The 25,494-nt window shown below is 39.4% G+C and overlaps 2 protein-coding genes across 2 annotated transcripts in view; one reads left to right on the top strand and one right to left on the bottom strand.

Moving 5' to 3' along the window:
* The window catches only part of LCP1 (lymphocyte cytosolic protein 1), an 82,060-nt gene extending 60,361 nt beyond the window's left edge, over positions 1-21,699 (bottom strand). The window contains exon 1 of the mRNA XM_036831869.1: positions 21,680-21,699. The gene's annotated coding sequence lies outside the window, so the exon portion shown is untranslated. The remainder of the gene's footprint in view (positions 1-21,679) is intronic.
* A 1,250-nt stretch (positions 21,700-22,949) lies between these two features.
* Positions 22,950-25,494, top strand: part of LRRC63 (leucine rich repeat containing 63) — a 60,704-nt gene continuing 58,159 nt past the window's right edge. The window contains exon 1 of the mRNA XM_036832060.1: positions 22,950-23,034. Within this exon, the coding sequence (XP_036687955.1) occupies positions 22,950-23,034 (85 nt within the window). The remainder of the gene's footprint in view (positions 23,035-25,494) is intronic.

Here is a 25,494-nt window from a genome sequence, read left to right as displayed (position 1 = left end):
AGACTTGGGGTCCGGGAGGCATGCAGGGGGATCATAGCAGAGTGATTAAGAGTAAAGATGCTGGGCCATTTGTCTGGTTATCAAATCTCATCTCTACTACTGTATTAGTTGTGTGACCTCGGGCAAATTATTTGATTTCACTGGCCTAAGTTCCTTCATCTAGAAAATGGGGATAAGAACAGTGTCTGTTTTCTACGCTGTTGTGAAGGTGAGGTCAACTGATACATGTAGAGAACTTGGAAGAGTGTGTGGCACATAGTAAATGCTATATGTGTTAACCAGTCTTTTAATATTTATACCAGGCTCTGGACTAGACTGTTCACATACATTATTTTATTTATTCTTCACAATAATCCTATGAATTAGGTATTATTTTTATTTTCTTCCTTCAATTTTTAAAAATTATAGTTTCCAATTCTACACTACTTCTCCACTATAGAATTATACACTGACATCCTTGCTGTGAGGTGGCTCAGGACCTCTCACTCAGGCAGGTGGAGCGTGGTTCTCCTCCTACCTGAGCTTATTTCATGCGACTTGCTTGAGCTTTGGAATGTTAGCAGACAGGACACAAACCGAGGTCTTGAATATGCCTACATGATTCAACTTGGTCTCCTGGACTTCTGAGTACATTTACCATGAGAAAATCACATCTTTGTTCAAAGGGAATGAGGAGATGCATGAAGCCAACCTGAAACCAACCCACAGCCCAGGCCAACTCCAGCTCACCCATGTTCTGAAGCAGAGCCATCCCAGCTGACGCAGGAATCTAGGTTCGTTGTTGTAAACAATTGAGATTCAGGGTTGTTTACGAGGCAGCCGTATCACAGAAACAGATGACTTGCTATTTAAAACTGTACTCCTTGCCACGACCAGCTATTTAAAACTGTACTCCTACTCCTGTCGTTTCCAATCATCCTCACTCTGTTCTTCCACAGATTTAACACCTTCTAACATACATGTTAAAGATTAAGTTTACTGTCTCCTCCCAAAAATAAGCTCAACTTTGGGCAGGTCTTTACTGGCTCTTGGAGCAGTACCAGTGCCCAGTTATGGAATGGCATGAATGAGTGAATGAATGTTTAGTGCAATTTTGCTTGACAGCAAAAATATGAAAATAACAGGAGAATGAATATATAAACTGTGGTTCAGTACAGTATCTAGAAGTTAAAATGAGTGAACTAGAACTAGATTGACTAAGTAAGAGTAAACTTTGAAAATATAAAGTTGGTGTAAAGCAAAAGTTGCAGAATAATACTAGTATATTTGTATACATTTTAAAGAACTATTATAGTGTGGTTTATGGATATGTCTGTACATGTGTGTGTTTATAATAAAAATATGTCTGAGAAATGATAAATACCAATTCAAGAACACAGTTACTCTGGCAAGTTAGGGAGGTAGTGGGAAGGTAGACAGAAGAATTCAACTATGTCCACAGCAAAATGTTGAGATTTGGCAAAAATAAGTGTTGGATACATGAGTGTTGATTATGATATTCTCTTTCATCATGTTTTAAATAATACTCATTTAAATTTAAAAATTAATTTCTTGATTAATAATATATGCACATGGCTCAAAATTCAAAAGATGCAATGAATTATTTCGAAAAAATATTATCTTCCAACTCTATCCTCTGGCAACCCATTTCCCCTTTATTTTTTTAATAACGGCTTTATTGAGATATGATTCACATACCATAAAATTCACCTTTTAAAAGTGAAATCTAGTGCTTTTAGTATACTGACAGAGTTGGGCAACCATCATACTATGTAATTCCAGAACATTTTCATCATCCCCCAAAAGAAAGCACCAGCAGTTACTCTCCATTTGACCCCCAACCTCCCAAACCCTCAGCCACTATTGCATTTTTTGTCCCTACAGATTTCTTGTTATGGACATATCATATGAATGGAACTGTACAATATGTGGTCTTTAGTGTCTAGCTTCTTTTACTTAGCAGAATGTTTTTAAGGCTCATTAATGTTGTAACATGTATGAGTACTTCATTCCTTCCTATGGGAGAATAATAGCCACTCTACAGATACACCACATTTTATTTATCCATTCATTAACTGATAAACATCTGAGTTGTTTCCACCATTTGGATATTATGAATAATGTTGCTATGGACATTTGTGCACACACTTTGTGTGGACACACATTTGAATTTTTTAATAAAGTAATACACGTGCATCGTTTTAGTGCATCGTTTTAGAAGTCAAACGTTACCTCCGGGTTTATAATGAAACACCAGTCTCCTGACACACTCCTTCTCTACCTCTGATTCCCATTCCCCAGAAACAATTATTTTCAACAGTTTAGCTATTTCTTCTGCTACTTCATATTTCTAGAGGCTATGCTTATACTATGTCTTGATTGTTCAGGTTCAATTTTTTTTTAACTTCTTACTTGGGAGGTGAAGATTTGACCCTCTCCCTTCCCCAGTGTGTACCATCCTCTAAAACAGGTTATAATACCTTTAAACCAACGTGCAGTTTTGACAATGACTATGTAAATATTCATAGCTGAGTTATGCAGAGCACAATGTTTATACTTCCTTTTTCGTATCTTGCTTTCTTCATTTGTTAGGTTTCTACGTGCATATTACTAATTCTGTACCAAACTCTCCAACAGAGCTAAAATGCAATTTGAAAAACCAGGAAATGAATCCATTCCTCTCTTTTCCTCCTGGAGAGGTCCTTCCCAGAGTCCTCCATCCTGCTGCCTGGTCCTGCTTTCCAGCTGCCATCTAGAAGCTTCCCTTCACCATCATCCTAGGAATCCCCTTCTCCCTGTGGGTTGGATCTTCTGTTTCTGGACCACAGACCTTCCACTTTCTTGGTCTACTTCCTTGTCTTAACAAGCATATCCTCCAGTAGATTCCTAAGAAAGACTGCATGGGACAGAAGCTTCTCGAGACATTTTATAGCTGAAAACATACATAGTCTACCTTCATTCTTGGAAGTCCACACAATCACTTTCTTTCAAAATTCTGAAGAAATTGTTCCAGTGTTGTTGTTGAGAGATCTGCTGACCTATGGTCCTGACTTATGGTCCCTTGCATGTCACTTTTTCTTTCTGGAAATATTTAGGGTTTTTACTATATGCCTGACATTCCAAAATTTTATGATATGTCTTAAAGTGGGCCTGTTTCCATCCACTGTGCTAGGGACTCAGTGGTCTCTTAATTTGGAAATTCAAATATTTCAGTTCTGGTAAGTTTTCTCTCCGTTTTTCTCTCTTATTTCCTTTCCTTATTTTTTTTAATGTTCTTTTTCCTTGAGATTAGATTTATTGGGATGTTGGGCTTCCCGAATTGATCTTCTAATTTTCTGCCTCTTGACCTTCCTGTCCTACTGTCAAGGAAGATTTTTAACCTTTTCTTCAAAACTTCTATTGAACATTTTATTTCTTTTATCATTTTTTAAAATAACCCAAAGCTCTTTCTTTTTCTATGAATCTCCCTCTTTTATAGCAAGGTAGGGGTCAGGATGGGGTTAGGAACGTCTTGTGCTCCTTATATAAGCTTTCTACCAAAGCTTCTGTTTGATTGCTCTATCCTGCACCACTGCCTTCAAAGATACGTGCTATCTCAGAGGTCTGAGCTTTGCTGAGAGTCTATGGTGGGCTTTGAATTGCTGCGTGTTGCCTTCCCTCATTACAGGTTTGGGGTCCAGCTCTGTCGTGTGTGCTTGGGCACTGTCCACAGTCCACCTATTCAATGGCCTCCAACATTCTGCAGGCGTTGCTCGTCCACGGTTGCCTCATTTGACACTGGTCTCTCCTGAGAGACTGGGAATCCCATGAGGCCAAGGGCTGTGTTTGTTTTGTTAACTTCTAAATACTATACCTGGCATTTCGAAAAGACTTGTTGAATAAATAAATGAAGAGGACTAAGCTGAGACTTGAAGGATGAGATGGAATGGAAAGGCAGAAATGTACTCTGACCACAAGGGACTGGCATGTGCAGAAGATCGTAGGTGACAGAAAGCAAGGAACATCTAGAACCTGATACAGCTGAGCACTCCTGCAGTCAAGAGAGCAAGGCAGCTGGGGGTAGGGGTGGGGTGGGGGAGGATGCAAAGAAAGAGGAAAGGCTGGAGAATGCAGCAGAGACCAGATGGTGGTGGGTCTTCTATCTGTGTTAAGCACTTTGGGCTTTACCCAGCAAGCAATGGGGAGCTCTTTTAGGGTCTGTATTAGTGCTCTAGGGCTGCTGTAACAAAGTGCCAGAGATTGGGTAGTTTAAAATAACAGAAACGTATGGTCTCATGGTTCTGGAGGCTAGAAGTCCGAAATCAAGATGGCAGCAGGGTTGGTTCCTTCTGAGGGCTGTGAGGGACAATCTGTTCCATGCCCTTCTCCCAGCTTCTGGTGGTTGCTGGCAAAATGAAAAAATGGGATTCTTTGTTCAAAAATGATTAAGAATTTTCAGACCCTGACAGCAGAACATTAAGCCAAGTGCAGAGCCCTTCTGAGCACAGGGCCCCGCGTGGCAAATGCCACACGCCCATGGAGGAGCCCCCAGTCAAGAATCCTTCCTTGACCATCAATCTAGTCTTTCTTCTCCTAAAACCTACAGTGTTTGTTTATAAGCTCTTCTTTACATTGACTGCATGCTACCTTTCTTTGTCAATTCATCTCTATGACTAGCTATCTATGTGTTTGCGGCATCTTTGTTCATTCATCAAGCTCTTATTAGGAACATACTATGTTCCAAGCCCTCAGAAAACAAACCCAAAAGATTCAGTCTCATAAACTCGAGGAGTTCACAATCTGGGAGGTTACCAAACACACTAACAATTATCATACCCTGTGACAAACACTGTGATAGAGAGATGCCCAGGGTACCAATGACAGGGGAGTGGGGAAGCAGGCAGGAAGGTGTCTTAGAAGATGTGTAGCTGAATCTCCAAAATGCTTAGAAGCTGGTCAGGCAAAGGATGGGAGAGAGAGTGATAAAGGGCATTTCAGATAGAGGGACCAGCATATGTACAGTGTGGGCATCTCCCAACTAAAATGTCAGCTTCTGGAGGACAGGAATTGCACCTTCTCCTAGCACCTAACACAATTCATTGCTCACAGGACAAATTCAATAAATATTTGGTTAGTTGAGAAGGCAAATTGATTCTATGAACAATATGGCCTTTAAAGGTTAAATCAAAGAGCAAAAGTAATTAGATGTTTTAAATATACCTCTAAAATGCACTCTCTAAGCATGATAGTTCTCCCAGAGAATTTATATATGCAGCTGCCATATAAAGACCGACTTTCACACATGTTTAATGCTAATTTTACTTTCCCTTTCTGATAATGGTGCAATGAAAGCTAATTATAGCTATTATTGCCAGGTAGATTATAAAAGGAAGAGGGCTGTTCATAGCTGCAAATTTTATTTTCACAAAATGTCAAGTACATAAAAATGTTATCTCTGCAATATTTCTAAGTATTAAAAAGTTGAATCCAGCACAGTATGTGGTCTATGACCATTTCGGAAGTAGAGCATCTGCACATCTTTGGTTTAAAACAACTCCCTAGATATTCACTGACATTTAATAACCCATTTGCACTAACAGAGTCATTAAAACAGATGCAGGCTGAAATGCACGCTACTTACATTCAACTTCACATGTACGCTACTTACATTCAACTTACACTGGAAATACAATATTTTCTCAACTTTTGTAAACAGATATGCTGCTGCTGCAGCTGAGACCATGTCTGAGACACTCCCAACCACCAAGAATACAAATACAAGGCCAAGAATTTTTAAATAAGCATATAAAAAACAATAAAAGAAAAAGAGTGTGAATCAAGTATTAAAATGGAAAGTCATGAGCCTTTTAACAATGCAAACCTAAAAATAATAAAAATTTAAAAACTAATAAGAAAACTCTTTGAGGATGGTACACAGGAAAAGCAAAAGACCTGAAATTAAAAATTTTAGAGACAAATCCTGATTCCAGCATACGCTAACAGATCTTGAGTGAGGCATTTTCCCTTTCCTTACCTGAACTTACATGTACATTAGAGAAAATACCACCTATATCATAGGGTTACTTTGAAAATTAAACGAGATGATATATGCTAACACACCCAACACCGTGGTCCTAGTTAGTGCCAAATTTTAGTTGAATCTGAATTTGTAAATTGTGATTTATATAAAATACCTAAATATTTCATTATATTGATTCAAATTCATTCCATCAATCAATCTTGTTTTTTAGTAAGATTCAATTGGAATTGATTTTACATCTACTACTGCCCTGAGCTGGGGGCCGTAATGCATCACACTGAATACCTCCAACAAACCCATGATATAAGTGGCATTTACTCTATTCTAAAGTAAAGAAACGAAGGCCCAGATGAAAAGTTTTTGTCTTTTCTGTTTATCTGCAGCTGCAATATGAAAATATTTCTGGTCAAGTTCTCCATTCTTTAAATAGAGATATGAATCACCCGTTAATTCTCTGCGTATTAGGCCAAAGGATAGTCAGCAGAGTTTCAGTGAATTCATATGACACAGTTTCCAGATTTCAATCACTCACTTATTAAGCAAGTATTTACTGTGTACAATGAAGTGCCAAGGAAGACACAAAACAGACCCAGGTAAAGAGCATCTTAGGAAACATACACAATAGAAAGTAAAACAATGAAATAGATGATTTTAGATTAGTCTGGTGGCAGAGAAATGGGACGGATGGGAAATGATTGGAAACAGGGAGAAGGGTTAGGAAGCCATGGCTACTGACAAGGTATGAGGCAATAACTGTCGGGTCTAGATGGTGGCAGTGGGCATTGGGGCAAGAGACAAACCTAAGAGATGTTTCTGAGGCTAACTGTCTATAGAAAATAAATGAGAAGATGAGTCAAGGATGACTTTGAGGTCAGTCAGCTGAGGGAAGAGTGATCTCCTGGATGGACATGTGGCATTTAGGGAGGACAAGGATGAACTCTACCTGACCACAATGAGATTAGGGCCACACGGAAAAGGCTCAGGAGAGCTCACCTGTGCAAAATGCAAGCTGTGTAACTGGAGTGTGAGGCTAGATCAAGGCAGAAGATACAGATTTGAGCCTCATCACCATGGAGATAACTAAAGCCATGGGATGGAGTCAACTCTCTAGGAGGGGGAAGCGCTTAGAAGCATGTGAGCAGAAGTTCAAGGACTGACATCTAACATTAAGAGAGGGAGAAAGAAGAAGAGCCAATTTGATCAATTTTTGGCATGTACTGGAATATATTTAGATAATATTATTTTAGCATTCATATTATTTTAAATTAGATGAGCTAATAAAGGACTATATTTTACTCCTGTTTTTCTGTGCCCAGTAAAGGTTAAGTATCAACAAAAGAGAAGGCACATACACTTTCAATTCTGTCCATTTTGAGAAGAATCATATTCAGGGAAAGGAAATCATGGCTGAAAATGAAGTCCCTTCAACCAAATAAGAATATTTAGAATCCATTTCCATTTACACCAATGTGTAAGATCTGTTTCCATCAGCAAGACCATGAAAGTGCCCAGCTTCTGCCTTCAGTGATCCCAACATCCAAATTCATTCACTATTTTCCTCATTCATCCTACTTTCTGCAAGGTGCTCAGCCAGACGCTGAGAGGACAGTGGTGGATAAGACGGACACACTCTCTGTTCTTGTGTAGTTCATAGTCTAGCCCACAACAATTCATATCCTGCCTCTTTGCTTCTAATCCAAAGCAATCAGGATTGAACTTCAGTGACTTTTCCCATTGTCCTTTGGCCACATATTTCTTCATTTTTAAAAATTTATTTATTTTACTTATTTATTTTTGGCTGCATTGGGTCTTCGTTGCTGCATGCGGGCTTTCTCCAGTTGGGGTGAGCAGGGGCTACTCTTTGTTGTGGTGCGCGGGCTTCTCATTGCGGTGGCTTCTCTTGTTGTGGAGCACAGGCTCTAGGCGCGTGGGCTTCAGTAGTTGTGGCACGCGGGCCCAGTAGTTGTGGCACACGGGCTCAGTTGCTCCACAGCATGTGGGATCTGCCCGGACCAGGGATCGAACCTGTGTCCCCTGCACTGGCAGGTGGATTCTTAACCACTGCGCCACCAGAGAAGTCCCTGACCACGTACTTTTTACAGATGAAGGCTGAGTGTTTGTTAACCAGCAAGCAGAAGTCTTCTTTTAAATGAATTATAGAGTAGCCAGAAAATGTGACAAATATATGCCCCAGTGGTTACACATTTTAACCTGAGTAGTTTAACAGGAACTTGTGGTTCCTGTTACCACTCCAGAGGGCTGTGTCAGTTGTCAACACAGTGAGGTGTGGGCCTTACAGAGGCCTCCTAGTCCTTTATGACTCCAGTCAGAGGAATGAGAACATGGGAGAGAGAAGAATCCTTTGCCATCTCATCTCCTTTCTCATCTCATTGCTCCTTCCCGTGTAAATCAAAAGAAATGAAGGGTAAATGAAAGATAAACAAAAATATATATATTTTAAAATTAAGAATAAAAAAAGAAACAAGTACCAGAATCCATGAACTTCTCCAAAACTACTTCCAGTGGTAGATTCACTGAAGCTACTGAATTTATAAATTTTCATTTTGTAAGTGTTCAGAGAGAGGAAGCAAAGGTTCAGAGTAAGTATACAACTCTGCCTACTGTAGCAGGTGGCAACAGTGAGCACACAGGGTTTTAATCTCTAAGCCATTTCCCTGCCTATGGTTTGATTCCATCTCAAATACCTCCAGGGACCAGGCAGGTAACTAAACTGAGCTAAATGGGCCAAGTGTAGGTGGCAGGAACTGACACACACTGGAAAATGTATGTCTTGTCTAAAGATAGTAGCAGAAGGAAGGCAAATTTGATTGTTCAAGAGAAACCAAAAATCTGATGTTTTTTGGAAATCATCTGATTTTTAAAAATATTGGCAATGAATTTAAAAATATTAAATGTCATATTGGTTACTCTGTAAGTGATTCATCCAGAGGTCATTAATTTACAACCTCTGGTCTATGGCAAGTTTTCTGTGTTTGCACAGAAACATGGAACTCATCACAGGTTTAAAAACATGATTAACCTTAGCACATGCAATCAGTGCAAAAGACTTAAGAATGTTGAAATAACCTAAAGGAAGAAGCATGCAATTATAATTGAAATGAAAGAAGAGAAAAATTTAAAACTTAAGAATAATGAGAAAATAATGACCATTACTAGTGCATATTGGATGAAGATTTGACAGTAAAGATGATACTGAAAGGTTGATAACAAATCGATGCAAAATGTTGAAACAGGCTTTACCTATGTAATCATTATCATCATCATCATCATCATTAACATCATCATCTGCAAGAAACTAGGGAAAAATCTTTGGTGTGATAAATGTTGGATGTCTAATGTTAATTTAGAGGAAGAAAGCTAAGAATTTGAGTAATAACATACTGTGGCAAATTACTGCTCAAAGTTGTTGCAAGGCATGGATAAGTCTATTGGTTCAAAGCCTGTTTCACTAAGGCTTGTGTTGAGGTTCCAGTACAGAGTCATGCATCCATCCATTCATTCAACAAATATTTATTGAGCACTTACTATGTGCCAGGTACCATCAGAGGCACTGGAGATACAATAGTGCATGAATCAGACAAAAGTTCCTGACCTTTTGGAGTTGACATTCCAGTTAAGAGAGACAGACAATATACAATATAAATAAGTATATTCTATATTACATACTGATAAGTCTTAGGGGGAAAAATTAAATCAGGAAAGGGGAATAGAAGTTTGTTTTTGTGTAGTATGTGCGCATCCTTTTGCAGGGAGAAGGGTGAAGAGGATTTGAAATTCTAAATAAGGGGACCAGGAAAGGCCTTACTAAGAAAGAAACATTTGCATAGACACATGAGGGAGGTGAGGGCTGACAGTGAGGGAGTGGAAGTGGAGCAAGCCGTGAGATATCTGGGGTAAGAAAAGTCCAGGCAGAAGGAACAAGTGCAAAGGTCCCGAGGGAAAGGTGCATGTGTCACTTTCAAGAGCAACATGATAAATCCAAGAACTAGGGGCAGAGCAGTAGCAGATGAGGTCAGGGTGGCCTGATCACACAGAGGGCTGGCTTTTACCATCAGTGGTACAGAAAATCATTGCAGGGAAGGTGGTCTAATCAAAGGAGTTACAGGATTTGACTTATGTTTTAAAAGGATCCTCTGACTGCTGTCATGATTGAACCAAAAGAGAGCAAAGCCAGGGTCAGTGAGACCAGTTGGGAGTCAGTTTCAATAATCTAGGTGAGAGACAATGATGGCTTGGACTAAGGTCTTGGCAGTGGAGACAGCAAGAAGGCATCAGATTCTGTGTATATTTTTATTGTAGCGCTGGAAGGATTTGCTGACATTCTTTGCGGCATATGAGAAAATGAAGAGGCAAGGACGACTCCAAGGCCTTTGGCCTGAGCCACCGGAAGGATGAAGCTGGCATTAATTGACGTGGAGAAGACTAGATGAAAGCAGGCTTGGGGGTGGAGAACAGCAAGAGTTCAGTTTTAGACCCATTAAGCCTACTGGGGATCCAATCAGGAGATGCGGAGTAGGCAGTTGGATATAGTGTCTGGAGGTCCACACTGTAGGTTTAAATTTGAAGTCATCAGCATATATTTGGTATTTAAAACTGTGAGATTGGATGAGATCACCTAGAGGGTGAATACAGATAAAGAAGAGAAATGGACCAAGCTCTGAGCTTTGGGGGCACTCCAACATAAAAGGTTAGGAAAATGAAGAGGGACCAGCAAAGCATACTAAGAAGGAACTCTCAGTGAGGTAGGAGATAAATCAGGTGATGGTAATGACCTGGAGGCCTAGGGAAGATAGATCTCAAGTTGGGGAGAAGGCTCAACCTCTGAAAAGCCGCTGGTGGTCATTTAAGGATGGACAGCTACTGACCACTGGATACAGAAGCATGGAGGCCGTTAGCAGTCATGTAAGAGCAGTCTGGTGGAGGAGTGGGGCAAAAGTCCCATTGGAAGGCTTCCCTAAAAGAATGGGAGGGAAGAAATTGGAGATAGTAACTATAAACAAATTTCAAAAGATTTATGATAAAGGGAAGAAGAGAAATGTTGTGGAAGGTTGTTCAAGGGGGAAGTGGGCTCGAGATTTTTTTTTTTAAGACAGGAGAAATAACAGTATGTTTCTATGATTCCAGGAATTATCTGGCAGAGAGAAAGATAAAAGTAATGCAAGAGACAGGGGGAAGATTAGCTGGGACAATTTTCTCGTATGGATAAGAGAAGATCAGCTCTAGTGAACAGTAGAGGGCTCAGCCTTGGCTAGGAGCAGGGACGGTTCATCCACAAAGACAGGACAGAGAGCTGAGTAAATGGTCTCAGGTGCTGGGAGGTGGGGCTGTGGAAATTCTCCTGATTGCCTCTATATTCACAGTGAAGGATTTGGGGGAAGATATGGAAGGGCTAAAGAGAAAGGAGAGTGTATGAAATAACTGTTGAGGAGTTTGGAAGAGTGAATGCTTTAGGGGCAGAGGGTATGATGGCTGAGCAACATCCAAGGCTAGTGATTACAGTTTAAAAATATTTTTCTTTTCATTTCTTAACTTTTCATCTTGAAATCATTTCAGAACTACAAAAAGACGCAAAAATAGTTCAAAGAATTTCCATGTGCACTTCACTCAACTTCCCCAAATGTTAACATCTTATATAATCACAGTATAACTGTCCCTATCAGAAAGTTATCACTGATCCACCACTCTTCACTAAACTAGATCTTTTTCAAATTTAGCCAACTGTCCTATGAATGTTCTTTTTCTGGAGTAGGATCCAATCCATGATCCCATATTCTATTTAGTTGTGTTGTCTTCTTAGTCTCCTGTAATCTGGGACAGTTCTTCAGTCTGTCTTTCATTACCTTGACACCTTAGAAAAGGCTAGTCATAGAATGTCCCTCAGTTTGGGCTTGTCTGTTTCCTCATAATTTAAATCAGGTACATATTTTTGGCAAGAATATCACAAACGTGTTGTTTTTAGTGCATCACATCATGGGGCACGTGATCTCTGCCAGGGTCCTCCTCTGTAAAGGTACTATTTCCTTTATAATTAATAATACAGTGATCATGGATTTTAAAATACAAGCATTCCGTATGGTTTTTCCCCCACCCCATTCATCTCCACTGGTGCAGGTACTGAGTAAGTGGAGGGTTGATTTAATATTGTGGTTTATCAAGTGAGGACCTCAACCAAGGTATAACTAAAACAGTTGTAGATATCAAAGAGAAGGGTTAACTGCCTCAAAAGATTTTCAAAGTAGACCAAGACAATCAGTTATAGAAAAGATATTTGATAGATTATCAAAGGAGATAAATAGACCTGATTTTAAAGTTTTCCAGGACTGGTTGATTTACACCCAGCTTTACTGGAAATACTTCTGGGGACTTTTGGGAAATACTTCTTCAATCCACTTTTGTCATTATAGACTTATATACAAGTGTACTTGAAAACAGCCTTCTGAAATCTAACCTGTTCATAAGTAGAAAAGAGGTTCTAGATTTTCATTCATCCATCCAACAAATACTTATTAGACCAATATCTGGTCCATAACCTGAATACTTGGTTTGTGCTACAGGTGATAGAGAAAACAAAAGATGTGTCAAATATCTGATTAAAACATTCCAGAGGCTCCATGAAAAGTCAAAGATTTTCCCAAATGAAATTAAAAATATGATTAAATATTCTAAACTTCTGACACAGTAGATATGCCTAATTAAACATTTTTCTTGCAATAGGATCTTGAACTACTCTGTGGCTTCACCTATATACTCTCAAAGAAATGGAGGCCTGGGGTGAGGTGGAAAATATACCAGACCACAAGTCAAGAGATCCTGGATCGAAATTTGGCTGTTTCAACTTGTGTGGCCAGATGAAGCCGGTATAGCTAGGTGATTAAGAGCACATGCTCTGGAGTTACAAAGGTTTGGGATCCTAACTTGGTTCCTAGGTTTATTGTCTTTGTGCCTTTGGACAAGCTTCTGAATCCCTGTAAGCCTGTTTTTTCATCACAACGGGAAAAGTAAACAGCACTCACAGCCTAGCATAGTTACAAGGTACACAGGAAGTTATGCATGGAGAGCACTTAGCATAATGACCAATATACAAGATATGAACCAAAAGTAAGTCATATTTAATAATTTTTATTATAGTTACTATTATTATTAGTCACCATTCTGTGCTTCGTTTTACATAACTGTAAAATGAGGGGCATCAGCTAGACCAGAATTTCTCGAACATGAATAAATATCTGGAAAAATTATCCCAAACGTCCAAAGTTGTCTTTATGTCTATTACATGAGCAAACATAAAAATTGGCATAAACTGTTAATGCCATCAGAGCCTAAGTATAAATCCAAAATCAGGTTAAATTCAAAACAACAATAACAACAAAACCAAATTAAGTTATTTTAATGAGGATACTGGTGATTTTCTGGAATTAAATCACCTCGTGAACATGGCGCTGATCCCCCGTCGTGCGAGTTCTTCTGTGTCCACTGCCCATGTTGTCTACTGTGTTCTGCTCAGTTCTCCCACTTCACTTTCTTTGAACAACTGCAGGCTTCGGTGACATCATTTGGCCTTCACTTTGCATGAACTCATGAATTACTTGGAGCTGGTTCTTTTTCATTAGCTCTTGAAAATTAAGGGAGGAAGTTGGCCTCAATTCTAGATACATCTCTTAATGCAGATCCCCGAGGATTCCCAGCTCCAAATCTTTCAGTAGCTCTCTGCCTGTCAAAATCCTGACGTTTAAGTCTCTCCCAGACTTACATTTGCAGCCTTACCTACCCATCTTCTCTCTAGTCGAACTAAGATACCTTTTGCCATAGACTGTCTGTGTCCCTTCAAAACTCATATGTTAAAACCTAATCCCCAGGGTGATGGTATCTGGAGATGAGGCCTTTGGGTGGAGCTCTCATGAATGGGATTAGTGCCCTTTTAAAAGAGATCCCAGAGAGCTCCCTTCCCCCTTCCATCATGTAAGGACACAGCAGAAGACAGCCATCTATGGAATAGGAAACGGACCTCACCAGACATCGAATCTGCTGGTGCCTTGAACTTAGACTTCCCAGCTCCCAGAACTGTGAGAAATAAATGTTTATTAGGCACCAGTCTATGATAATTTTGTTATAGCAGCCAGAACAGACAAAGACACTTGCAAAATATTCTTTTAGAATTTGCTGAGATTTTCTTTATGGCCAAGTAAGCATCAATCTTGGTCAATATTTCTTGTGTACTGAAGAGAATGTGTGTTCTCTGGTTATTGGATACAGTTATCCATATACGTCTATCAGATCAAACTTATCAATTGGGTTATTCAACTTTTCTATATCCTTATTAATATTTTGTTTGCTTGATCTCTTAGTTACTGAGAGACGTGTTTTTAAAAAATCCCCATTTTAGAAATGAATGTATCAATAACATCTCCTTGTAATTTTGTCCATTTTTGTTTCATGTATTTAGAAGTTACGTTGTTAGGTGCAGACAGTCTCATGTTGGCATGTCATCTTGATGAATCATTTCCTTGCATCCTTAAAAAATAAGTCCATGAGAGCCTACTTTGTCCAATATTTGTATATTTCTTGCCCAGCCTTATGGTCAACTTCCTTGACACTTCATTGGCTAAGGTGTAGATTTTCTAGCTCCAGAGGATGGGTCTCAGTTTTGAGGCTCTCAACTTTATTCAGGGTGTTTTGATTCAATTCTCTGCCCACTGCAGACTAGAGAGCTCATCTTTACTTCCTGTGTCAGCGGTACAATCCCAGTGCCTGGCCCCTAAAACTCCACATCGGATACCCCCGTGGAGTACCATGGCTTCACCTCGACCTTACTTCACTGCCATTAAATTTTTTTGTATCAACACCTGGGATCTCCCTTTCTGTTCATCTCATACATATTTTATCTTACATTTCTATGTATTTGAGGTGGGTAGAAGGCTGTCCACATCAGCACTAATAGCCACATAGACTGAAAGTCCTAGCACCGATTTCTAACCAACTAAACAAACTACACATGCTCAAGCATAAAATAACTTTATGAATATATATATATATATAATTTTTCGGAAGGGCACAAGTTCCATTTCAGTTTAATTTAGCAACAAAGAAAGTCACTGTTACATGTAATTATAATAATAATGGTCAGGAGTGTAGCCTTTTCTTTATACTATTAGATTCTGGAATTATCATTGGGAAAAAATGATAGTTGACATTTATTGAGCATTTTCAATACTCCAAGCACTGTCTTAAAGCACTTTGAGGACATTCTCATTTAATTTTCACAACAATTCTATGTAGCATAAGCACCATTACTGTCCCAATTTTACAGATGTGGACATTAATAGTTAGAGGGTTGAGAAACTTGACCAAAGTCTTACAACTAGTAAATGGTGGAGACAGTACTCAAACCATGCCTGTTTGGTTTTAGGGCCCAAATATGTAACCACTTTATGTCTCATCTTAAATAGCTGAGGTAGACAAACTGGGTACATTAGGTATCTATACTATACAAAGATTCCCTTCAAAATCACCAGGGGGAATAATAAATACTAAAATGTAAAAATAGGCAAGAGACTAGAATAAGTCACTTATAATAGAAAACATTCAGTAATAAACAGAGGAAACGATGTTTAAGCTCATTAATAATCAAATGCTAATTAAAATAAGATGTTATTTTCCACCTATTAGATTTATAGCAAAGCTTAAAAAATTGACTAATTCCCAGGATCAGTTAGAATGAAGGGAAATAAACACTCTTACACACAGCTGATAGGTGTTTAAATCAGGATTTCTAGAAGAAAAATAGGGGGACTTCCCTGGTGGCACAGTGGTTAAGAATCCACCTGCCAATGCAGGGGACACGGATTCGAGCCCTGGTCCGGGAAGATCCCACATGCCGCGCAGCAACTAAGCCCGTGCACCACAACTACTGAGCCTGCGCTCTAGAGCCCGCAAGCCACAACTACTGAGCCCATGTGCCACAACTACTGAAGCCCACGTGCCCAGAGCCCGTGCTTCACAACAAGAGAAGCCACCACAATAAGAAGCCCGCGCACCGCAACGAAGAGTAGACCCCACTTGCTGCAACTAGAGAAAGCCCACACACAGCAACGAAGACCCAATGCAGCCAAAAATAAATAAATAAATAAAAACCTTGAGGATATTTTAAAAAACAAACAAAAAAACCCACTCTGGATCAAGTCTAGTCCTCAGGTGTGGGTCTAAAAATCACAGCTGCTCTAATTCATTACAGCTCGTCTTACACTACAAGATTAGCAAAACCGGCCGTTCTGGTTCCTAACTAAATAATTCCTACTAAGCAAATGGTGACAAGCCGGATTTGTTATACTTGTGGTTCCACTTTCAGTCACTGTGGTCTAACAGTTTAGCTGCTCACTGACCCTATAAGTCCCTTTTCCATTCACTGGGGACATCAAGTGCCTCACAACCATGTACTGAGAAGAAGCAGAGAGTGAGTGTGAGGGTGAGATGCTTTTTCTCCTCCCAAAAGGGATCACCTGGGCAAAGTGATACGAGAAGGTACAAATCCTCTGGATGCAAATCCTTTTCAATGCCGGGAGTCTGGGTTTGGGAAGTGGGTGTTGGGGAAGAAGGGGATGGTCTGGTTTCCTTAGCTCCTACTGAAAGAAGGGGTGACTAGAGGTATCTCCTTATGGGTCTGATTCGGGTGGGTGGGTAGTGTGGGGTTCGTGGGTGCAAGGAAGGTACTCCACCAGCAATGGCATGCAAAGTTTCCATGATTCAGGACGAGGTACCATCTGATGAAAAGCAGGAGCATAGACTTACTCTCATGCTATTTGGTGGTTTGCATGCAAATCTCTTGTAGTTACCGAACCTCTTCTTTAAAGCAAGTCTTAAGCAGAGCCATATTAATATGTCAAACAGATAAAAGGGTAGTTGCTCTGCTTGGAATTGCGGTGGAGGGAAGAGCAAAGCCCCATAATCTGTCTTCCCCATGGCTCCTGAACAGAGCTGGACACCATTATCTCTTCCATTGGAGGGTACTACTTCACCTGGAATAACTGGCAGAGGAAATGAAGGAACAGGGTGAGAAAAGAAATAGTGTCCTGGGATTGACTAAGTTCAATCCTGATATAATCTCCAACATCAAAACATAAGGGTGGGGGGATTGAGATTGTTGTAACTCTTGAAGAACTGTCAAAAGCATACTAAACTCACTGTGTGACACTGAAACAAAAGTGATGGTTCTGTTAGTCCGGTTGTGGTGTAAGAAATGTGAGTTCTTCACCAACATGGAGAATATAAAGCACCATGACATGGGTGGGCAACCTGTGCTCTTCCCCACCTGCCATCCTGAGGCACCATTTCGGCCTCATTACACTTAGGACTGTAAGCATAAAGCAGAATAAGTTTGAAAAGCAAATCCACCATATTTACTGTTTAAGATCATAAATTGCTATTTGCCTTAGAATGAAGAGTAAGTCATTACAGAGCATTTCTGCTCACCTATGGTTCTAAATGCTAGAGGTCTTTTTTTGAGGACTGGACAAAAGAGGGCATGCAGCCCCTACACCTCATGGGTATGGCACATGCTCCTTGTAAGGTTAGGACTAAATCCTAGCCGGTCCCAAGGACTCACTAGATTATTCTCCCAAAGTCCAGTGAGCACTTTAGAAAAAACCTGAGAAAAATGATACGCTTTCAGAACATCTTTCCCTCTAGCAATTCCGAGGAGGGTCACACTGCAGCCTTTTGGCCTTTTCCACTTTTGTCTGGCTCACCAGCTGGCCTGGAGGACACCGAGAACAAGGCAGCTTTCATCCTTGGGACACACGTTGACATTCATCATGGATTCGGTCCAGCTCAATCAACGCTCACAGCAGCTCACGGACTCAACTCACGTGAATGACACAGGTCAAGGTCTCTTTACTCACATCACTGTACTTGGACATTTTCAGGCATGAGCTGTCCCATGGCTCCCCTGCGGCCCAGAGGGGTATAAGGACCAGTGACAGAACGTAGGGACCTGCCCTGGAGCACGCGCGGCATCTGTTCACAATCTGAGAGGTGCAGACCTCTTTCACCAACGTACCAGAGACGTTAGCAAACCAAGTGTGATACTTTATGGATAAATGCCCAGGATTCACCCTTCAACTCTCCAAATACCTTGGTTAACATCAACTATAATCACATAAAGCAGGGACAACGCAGATAGGAAATCGGAGCTATTTGTTTTCAACAGCTAGCATCTAATGAGGACTCATCTGTACCCAGTATGAACCTAAGTCCTTGACCTAGATTCTCTCTCTAAATCCTCACAACATCCTGAGTCAGGTACCATTTTACTCCAGTTTTACAGGTGAAGAAACCACAGGGGCTTTAATAGGTTGAGTAGCTGGTCCAAGGGCACAGAGCTATCAAGTAGCGGCCAGGGCTTTGAACCCAGCCAAGCTGAGCTATGCTGCCTTTGATTGACATATCATGCAGGTAATAGAATTTTCAGTTAACATGAGAACTGTGGAGTAAGATAAAACATAAAATCAACACTTAGACTAGTGCCTTCCACATGGTAAGTAACCACCATTGACATTTCATCACTCACAGCATGAAAGGCAGTGTTGCTTAGTCAACCTAACATTAAGGAAACAAGTATTATTTACCCTTTTTTGGTGAAGGACACAATCACACAATATACACAGATATCTAGTATCAGCTGGGCGCAGACAGTCTAAAACAATCACTGAAACTAAGGAAATACAGAACTGTTCCTAAGTATTCGGGGTAGTGTGAATAAATAACAGTATTCTACCAGAGCAACATAATAAAACAATGTTAAAAAATTTAAAAACCTCAAGTAGCCATAATTATAGATAAATAAAGACATCGAAAAGATTTAAAATTTCATTTTAATGTCTAAAATTATAAAGCCTCAAATGAATCATTACATGTTGTTTTAATAAAGTTTAAAGTTTAGCACCTAGCATAGAGCCTTACACACAGGTTCCAATAAATCATTCTGGAATGAATGGCTGAATTCATGAATATGCTTTTATAACAGATAGACATTGTTCTTTCACTATGTTTGGGAATTTTTCTTAATTCTATGATGCAGGTTGCATGACCTTTCCTTATTAACAATGATTTTTCTGAAAAAAATCCCAGGACTATCATCCTGAAAGACAAAAAGAAAAAACTAAATAACCGGCCCCAAAATAATTAAGAACAGAAACGAAGTTTTTGTCTTTGCAATGAGATAGGAGAGGTAAAAAGAAAAGCAGCTTCTTCAAAATATCTTTATTAACATTTAAGGAAATATAAAATTGTTCTCTATGCAGCAGCATGAAAACACATGAAATAAAAGTATACATTTAAGCCGCTGTGACTGGTGAAGAGTAAAGACATTTCTCAGTATATATATAAGAAAACAGGTAAACTCAGATCAAGAAAATACCTCTTTCTCAAAAGCTTTTCGTGCCTTGGTTTACCCTGGGGACTCAACAGTTTATTCAATGTGCTCTCAAAAATAACTATTTTTTTAAAAGAACTTCTAAAAACTAATATGAGCACAAAAATACAGATCACTGCAGTTATTTCCATAAAGTAAAATGCTAAATTAAATCTACACTGACCAAACTATTTTGTAAACCTCCATCCTGTTTAAAAGGAAAACAAACAGAGCGGTATATAGAAAATAGTGAGATTTCCAGCAACAGTTTCTACACCATTCCAACAGAGCTGTGTCCTTTCACCAATAGCAAATCTGAGATTCCCCAAGTACTCCGCACTCGTTAGGAAAATCAATAGCATTACCTGCAGGGTGTGTAGGGTTGCTTGTGCATAAGGCTTTTATCTCATTTTAGCAACATTAAAAAAAAAACAAAAAAAACCGCACAATGTACACAACCTTGGCGCTCACCATTACTGTGGCATCCTTACTACAGTCTGCTAAAAGTGCTGTGGTTCACTTTGACAAGCTTCATCACACAGCTAATGCGACAAACAAAAAGGCTGACTGTACTGTATATCAGGTGGAGACCCTTAAAATCAGAGGGAGTTGTATTATTTAAAGAGACATGATTATTTTTTAAAAAGAAAAGGAGATTGAGGTAGCAATATTTCCCCCCAAAATTTAAAAATTAATAAATTAAATAAAAATAATAAAAGAATCCAAATTGAATGTGATGTGTACTTTCTAAATCCGGCCTGCACTTGTACATCATTTCCATAGATGAAGCACGTAATCTGTGTTAGAAAAACTGATATATGCATATAAAACACACCAAGCCATGAATTTAATTTTCATAATCACGATCTCATTTATCTAAATGTTTGGTGCTAAGTAACAGAAGTAGTAAGTAGTGGAAGACAAAATATTCACACCTAAGGAGGTTACATATTAAACAGCCCTAGTTTCTGCCTGCTATTTGCTAGAAGAAATCTGCAGGGAATGAAGCCTGATGCCTGATTCCATGTGTGACAAAGCATTTAAAAAAAAACTACTGATAAGTGCATCGCTTTGATTTTGACTATGCAATACTAAGCATAAATTTTAAAGGCCAAGCGTTGGTCAGTAAAACTGAATCCCAGCAGTTCTCACGGTTCAAACAACTTTTAAGAGGATAGGAACCTGACTCAATTTATCTATTGGAACATAAATATTTTTCATGGTTAAAAATATAAACATTTTTCACACTTACAAAATATGCACAACAAATATTACTTGAGACAAAACCTAGCAAACAGATCTGCCTACTGTCAACTTTCTTAGCTTTCTGAGAAGCTAATTAATCTATTCGGTGGATTAAAAGTGGAATAAATTCATGGTGTTGGGCAGCAGCTTAATTGGGACATAGTTATCTTACAAGGAAAAGAAACCACATACAAAGGAAAACAAGGGGCAGAATATGTCCCAGAGTCTGATGAAATACTTTTTTACTTTTCCACTTTTTTCACTGACTGTTTAAAAATATATGCTTGTTCCTAAGGAGAAAAAGGAAGATTTGGTTAGGGAGTAAATCTTGAAAGATCCCCAAAGTTACAAAGATTTACAAACAAGTCTCATCTTCCAACAACTGTACTAAAGTTCCTACACTTGTACTTACAAAATAAAGCAAAACAAAACAAAACACAAGACTGGAAGATAGCTCCATCTACTTCACTTTCTGAGCTGGGATTTACACACCTACCTAATGAGTTTTCTCTCTCGCACTTTCTCCGTCAAATCTCCAGAGAAACACATGCGCATACATGCAAACACACACGATGTATCGATCACTGTACGTACAGGTTCATCAACAACATGACACAGGACACAAGTCACAACACGATAGTCAGAACAAATAACTAGGACAGTTAAAAATGGGTTTCTTTTAAAGCTCTCTTGGATCCTTAATGCCCCTATGCCTACACATTTCCTATTCATCCAGGAACTTTAAAGGATCAGAAAGACAAAACAGGTCGCATAAAGGAAGAGAAACAAAACAATGTTCGCTATTCGGGGGCCCTGTAAAATCAGCCCCGGGACCCGGCTGCGCAGAAGTGCAGCATGAAAGAATGCCAGCCCGGACCCTAGACACCCGAGTTAAGCACCTTGCAAGCGAGGAAAGTAAATACATAATAGTGGTCATTGTCATTAAGAATAAAAACAGTAATAACGATTGTCACCACGGGGTTCCGTACAGCAGGTGCACGTGGAGCGGGCTTCTCCTGCAGCCCGGCACAGCCGCTGGGCAAGGCGAGTGGGCTCGGCGCACGCCGCCCGGTGGGGCGGGACCGGCTGCGCAGTGCTCCGCGGGCGGGTGCGCTCCCCGCCCGGCCCCGCCCTCCCCCCCTGCGCCTGCGCATCCGGCGGCCGGGACGGGTTTATGGGCTTCCGGTTGCTAGGGCCTGTCTGCTTGGCCTCGGGTCGCACCTGGCGGGTGGGTGAGGGTGGCCTGAGTGCTTTCTTTCCGGACAGCATATACCGCGGGAAGACCTGCGACCTCACTTGACCTTAACCTGCCTAAATTCCCAGGAAAAAAGGAAAAGCTGATTGTTTTGAGAAGCAGCTGATTGCCCTAAAGGAAAGCGTACGAGTCCAACGTTTCCAAGCATCTCTTCCAATAATAACGGAAAATTACAGGCATCAAGTGGGACGTACTACCAGGAAGCATACCTTGAGTGCTTCTGTGCAAGTCATCCTGGGGGGATAAAGCGGCCCATTTGTGCAGCTCCAGAGCGTTCCCGTCTAGACTGTCAACGGAATAGTGATATCCCAGGCACTTTGATATTGTCCCGACTAAGCACACATATTTGGTTCTATCTTCTGGCATCATTTCTAAAACAGTACTAATTGGGACCGCGATCCTGGAAAATCTCATTATATTGAAGACCATTTTATTTTTGGGTTAAATAGTTATGGCCCAAGTGTAGTGGTTGAAATTTAAAATAAGTCAGTATTACAGAAAGGAAACAACTTATTTGTGAAGAGTTATTTGTGAAGGTGGGTCTTCAGAGGCCATGGAAGGACTTCCTCACCTTTTTGACCAAAAACTCTTTCCAAATTTATAAATTGATAATATTTTGGAGGTAGAAAAAAAATGAGTGTCATTTCTACTGTTCTGGAAAATCAGTATTTACTAGCTGAAATAACACTGACTGAACTTTTTGCTAACATGTGAAATTTTAGAATGATCCTGATTGGTAACAGTATATGTATTTTTAAATTCTGTATTAATTATAAGCCTAAATTTTATTTAGATTCTTTCTAGAAGTTTTAAGAAATTATTTTCTTACCCTCTTTTCCTTTTATAGGAATTCTGCTTGGACCCAGTATAGTATTAGTGCAGAACAAGTTTCATTAGGATGTAATCTGGATCCGAATGAATTATTTTTCAGCAACAATTCAAACATATTCAAAAACTTTTCAATTCTCAATCAACAGCTGTGAAAAACAGTGCTTATTAGTAAAATGCAAAACCACCCACAACTTCTTAGAAGACCCTTACCTCCAAATCTCCCTAAACTGTCTTTATGTCAGAAGAAAGCCCGTGCAGGTATGTGCATTACTCAGATGTTTATTTTTTACAGAAGTTTCTCAACCTGCACAGCTCAGAATCACAATAGTTAAAGACACTCACCAATAACCAGCAACTTACAAATGTTTGTGGTAAGATGGTAACATCTAATTCATTTCTACAAGTACAGTTGATCATCATTTGTGGATTCTGTAGGAGTGAATTTACCTAACTGCTAGAATCTATTTATAACCCCCCAATCAGTACACTGTACTATATTTTGTCTTTTTAGCCCCAAAATATATCATGAAGAACACTTTGGAACAGTATATAGAGCTCTTTCTCACTCCTTTTATAATAGTGAAACTGTGCAGGAGGGGGGTATATATGATAATTCTCGGACACATGCAGGGCATTGAAAACACACATATTCCCAGCTGAGGTCAAAGAAAGATATGGCTGTGCCTTCCTGTTTTAGCTCTCGTATTATAAATAACTGCCCTTTTCCTGGTCTAGTTAGTGCCATGTTTTCTGAATTCTGTACCTTTTGTTGGTGATTTAACAGTCTAAAATAGCCCCTAGGTATAGTACAAGAAGGCTGTTATGTGCCTTATGGAGAAAATATATGCCTTAGAGAAGCTTCCTTCAGGCCTGAGTTACAGTGTTGTTGGCTGAGAGTTCAATGTTAATGAATGAACAATCTATATTAAATAGTGTCTTTAAATAGAAGCACATAGAAAACAAGGTTACGTATTGATTGGCTGCTGATAATGTTGAGACCAGAGGCTTGCAGGAACCTAACCCCGTATTTTCCCAAGAAGTAATGGTTCAGTGTTGGATAACTCAGTGCTCACTGAGACTATAGAACAGAACTGCCACAAATCATGAGAACTGAGTGTATTTATAAGTACAGTGCTAAGAACTGGAGATATAATAGTGAGCAAAACCAACTCTGCCAATCCTCTTTTTTAGTTACTCTCTGGTGGGATCCAATAATCATACAACTAAATGTAAAATTACCCTGTGTTAAGTGCTATGAAGTAAAGATGAGCCACTTTTATGATTATAACTTTATATAATACCCTTAATCCTCTATTTCTGTATATGGTATTTATTGACTCCTTACTTATAAGCAATGGTAAAATTAGCATATTTCCTCTTCTTTCCCCTTTTCAGTCTCCTCTATCCCCTGATTTTAGTTGATTATATTAATTATTTTAGTGTCGACGTTTATACTGTTAAAATGTGCCTAGTCTGTAACTGATTTACAATGCTAAATCATTACCTTTTGATCCATGCCTATTAAAGATGTGTGAATCAACATACCTATGTTACATCCAATTTCCTTTCTCACTTTCCCTACCAACTTTTGTTATATCATTTCTACATTTCTATAATGTTCTACATTTCTGAATTTACAATCTTTTCTGTAATAATAAAACCCACAGTTATGTAGATATACTGCTCACTACCAGTTCTTTGGTTGTAATTTTTCCGTTTATCTTTTAGTTGAAGTTTATCCTCTGGTACAAAGTTTTTCACTCTTGCTATTTTGGGCTGGATAATTCTTTTTTGTGGGGGGCTTTCCTGCTTTTGGCAACTTGGAGATTCAATGACCTTAACTATTAGTAATCCTGTGTCTCCAAAGGTTCTTGGCAGAGTGCTTTGCATATAGTAGATGTTCAAAATACTCGTTGAATAAATGAATGAATACTTAAAATGACCAAAATACAATTTATAAAAATGAATATTCAAACACTGAAATAAAAACCTGAAATAAATACCTGCAGTTTGCATACAATGCTAAATGCTGTAGGGAATGAATGACACGATTGATCTGGTCCCTGCCTTTCAGGACCTTTCAAGAACTTTAGTTAAACTCTAAAGATGAGATACACATACAGTAAGAACCTTAAATAACAATACAAAGAGCATAGAATTTATGCCCAATTAATGGTACAGACAGTAGTACTTCATAAATGTGAGTAACCCTGGGGCAGGAATGGGGTGTGAACTAAGACTTGAGGAATTAGTGAAAAGTGAAATGAAATATGTTTAATTATAGAGGAGACCCGTGTAGTTTTTGATGGCAGAGGAGTCTATTGGAAAGGTGGAATTTTAACATACTAGAAGAAAAAGAAAAAAAATCATGGGGATGGGGAAATGTATCAGAAAATAGGGAAGTCTAAATTGAGAAGACAGATATCATCTTCATTGGGCAGATTTCCCTAAGCACCTCTTCTCTCTACACCCAGTCAGAGTGCTTACCTTTATGGTCCCAGAGTATCCCCTATCTACCCCCTTACTGAGCTCTTATTCTCTAATGTAACTGTTTACCTGCCTAGTTTCTATATTAAATCATGAGATCTTTGATGGTAGTAAGGTTTGTGCTGTGTGACTGTACCCTCAGCACTATGTGTACAGCTAGCACATGGGAGGTGTTAAATGTTTGTTGAATTAAGTAATGAGAACAGTAAGTATGGGTTGTGTTAATCAAGA

Source organism: Balaenoptera musculus, chromosome 18 (assembly GCF_009873245.2).
Source record: "Balaenoptera musculus isolate JJ_BM4_2016_0621 chromosome 18, mBalMus1.pri.v3, whole genome shotgun sequence".
NCBI classification, from domain to species: domain Eukaryota; kingdom Metazoa; phylum Chordata; class Mammalia; order Artiodactyla; family Balaenopteridae; genus Balaenoptera; species Balaenoptera musculus.
Note: the sequence above shows the minus strand (reverse complement) of the source record. Positions and strands in the feature narration are given on the sequence as shown.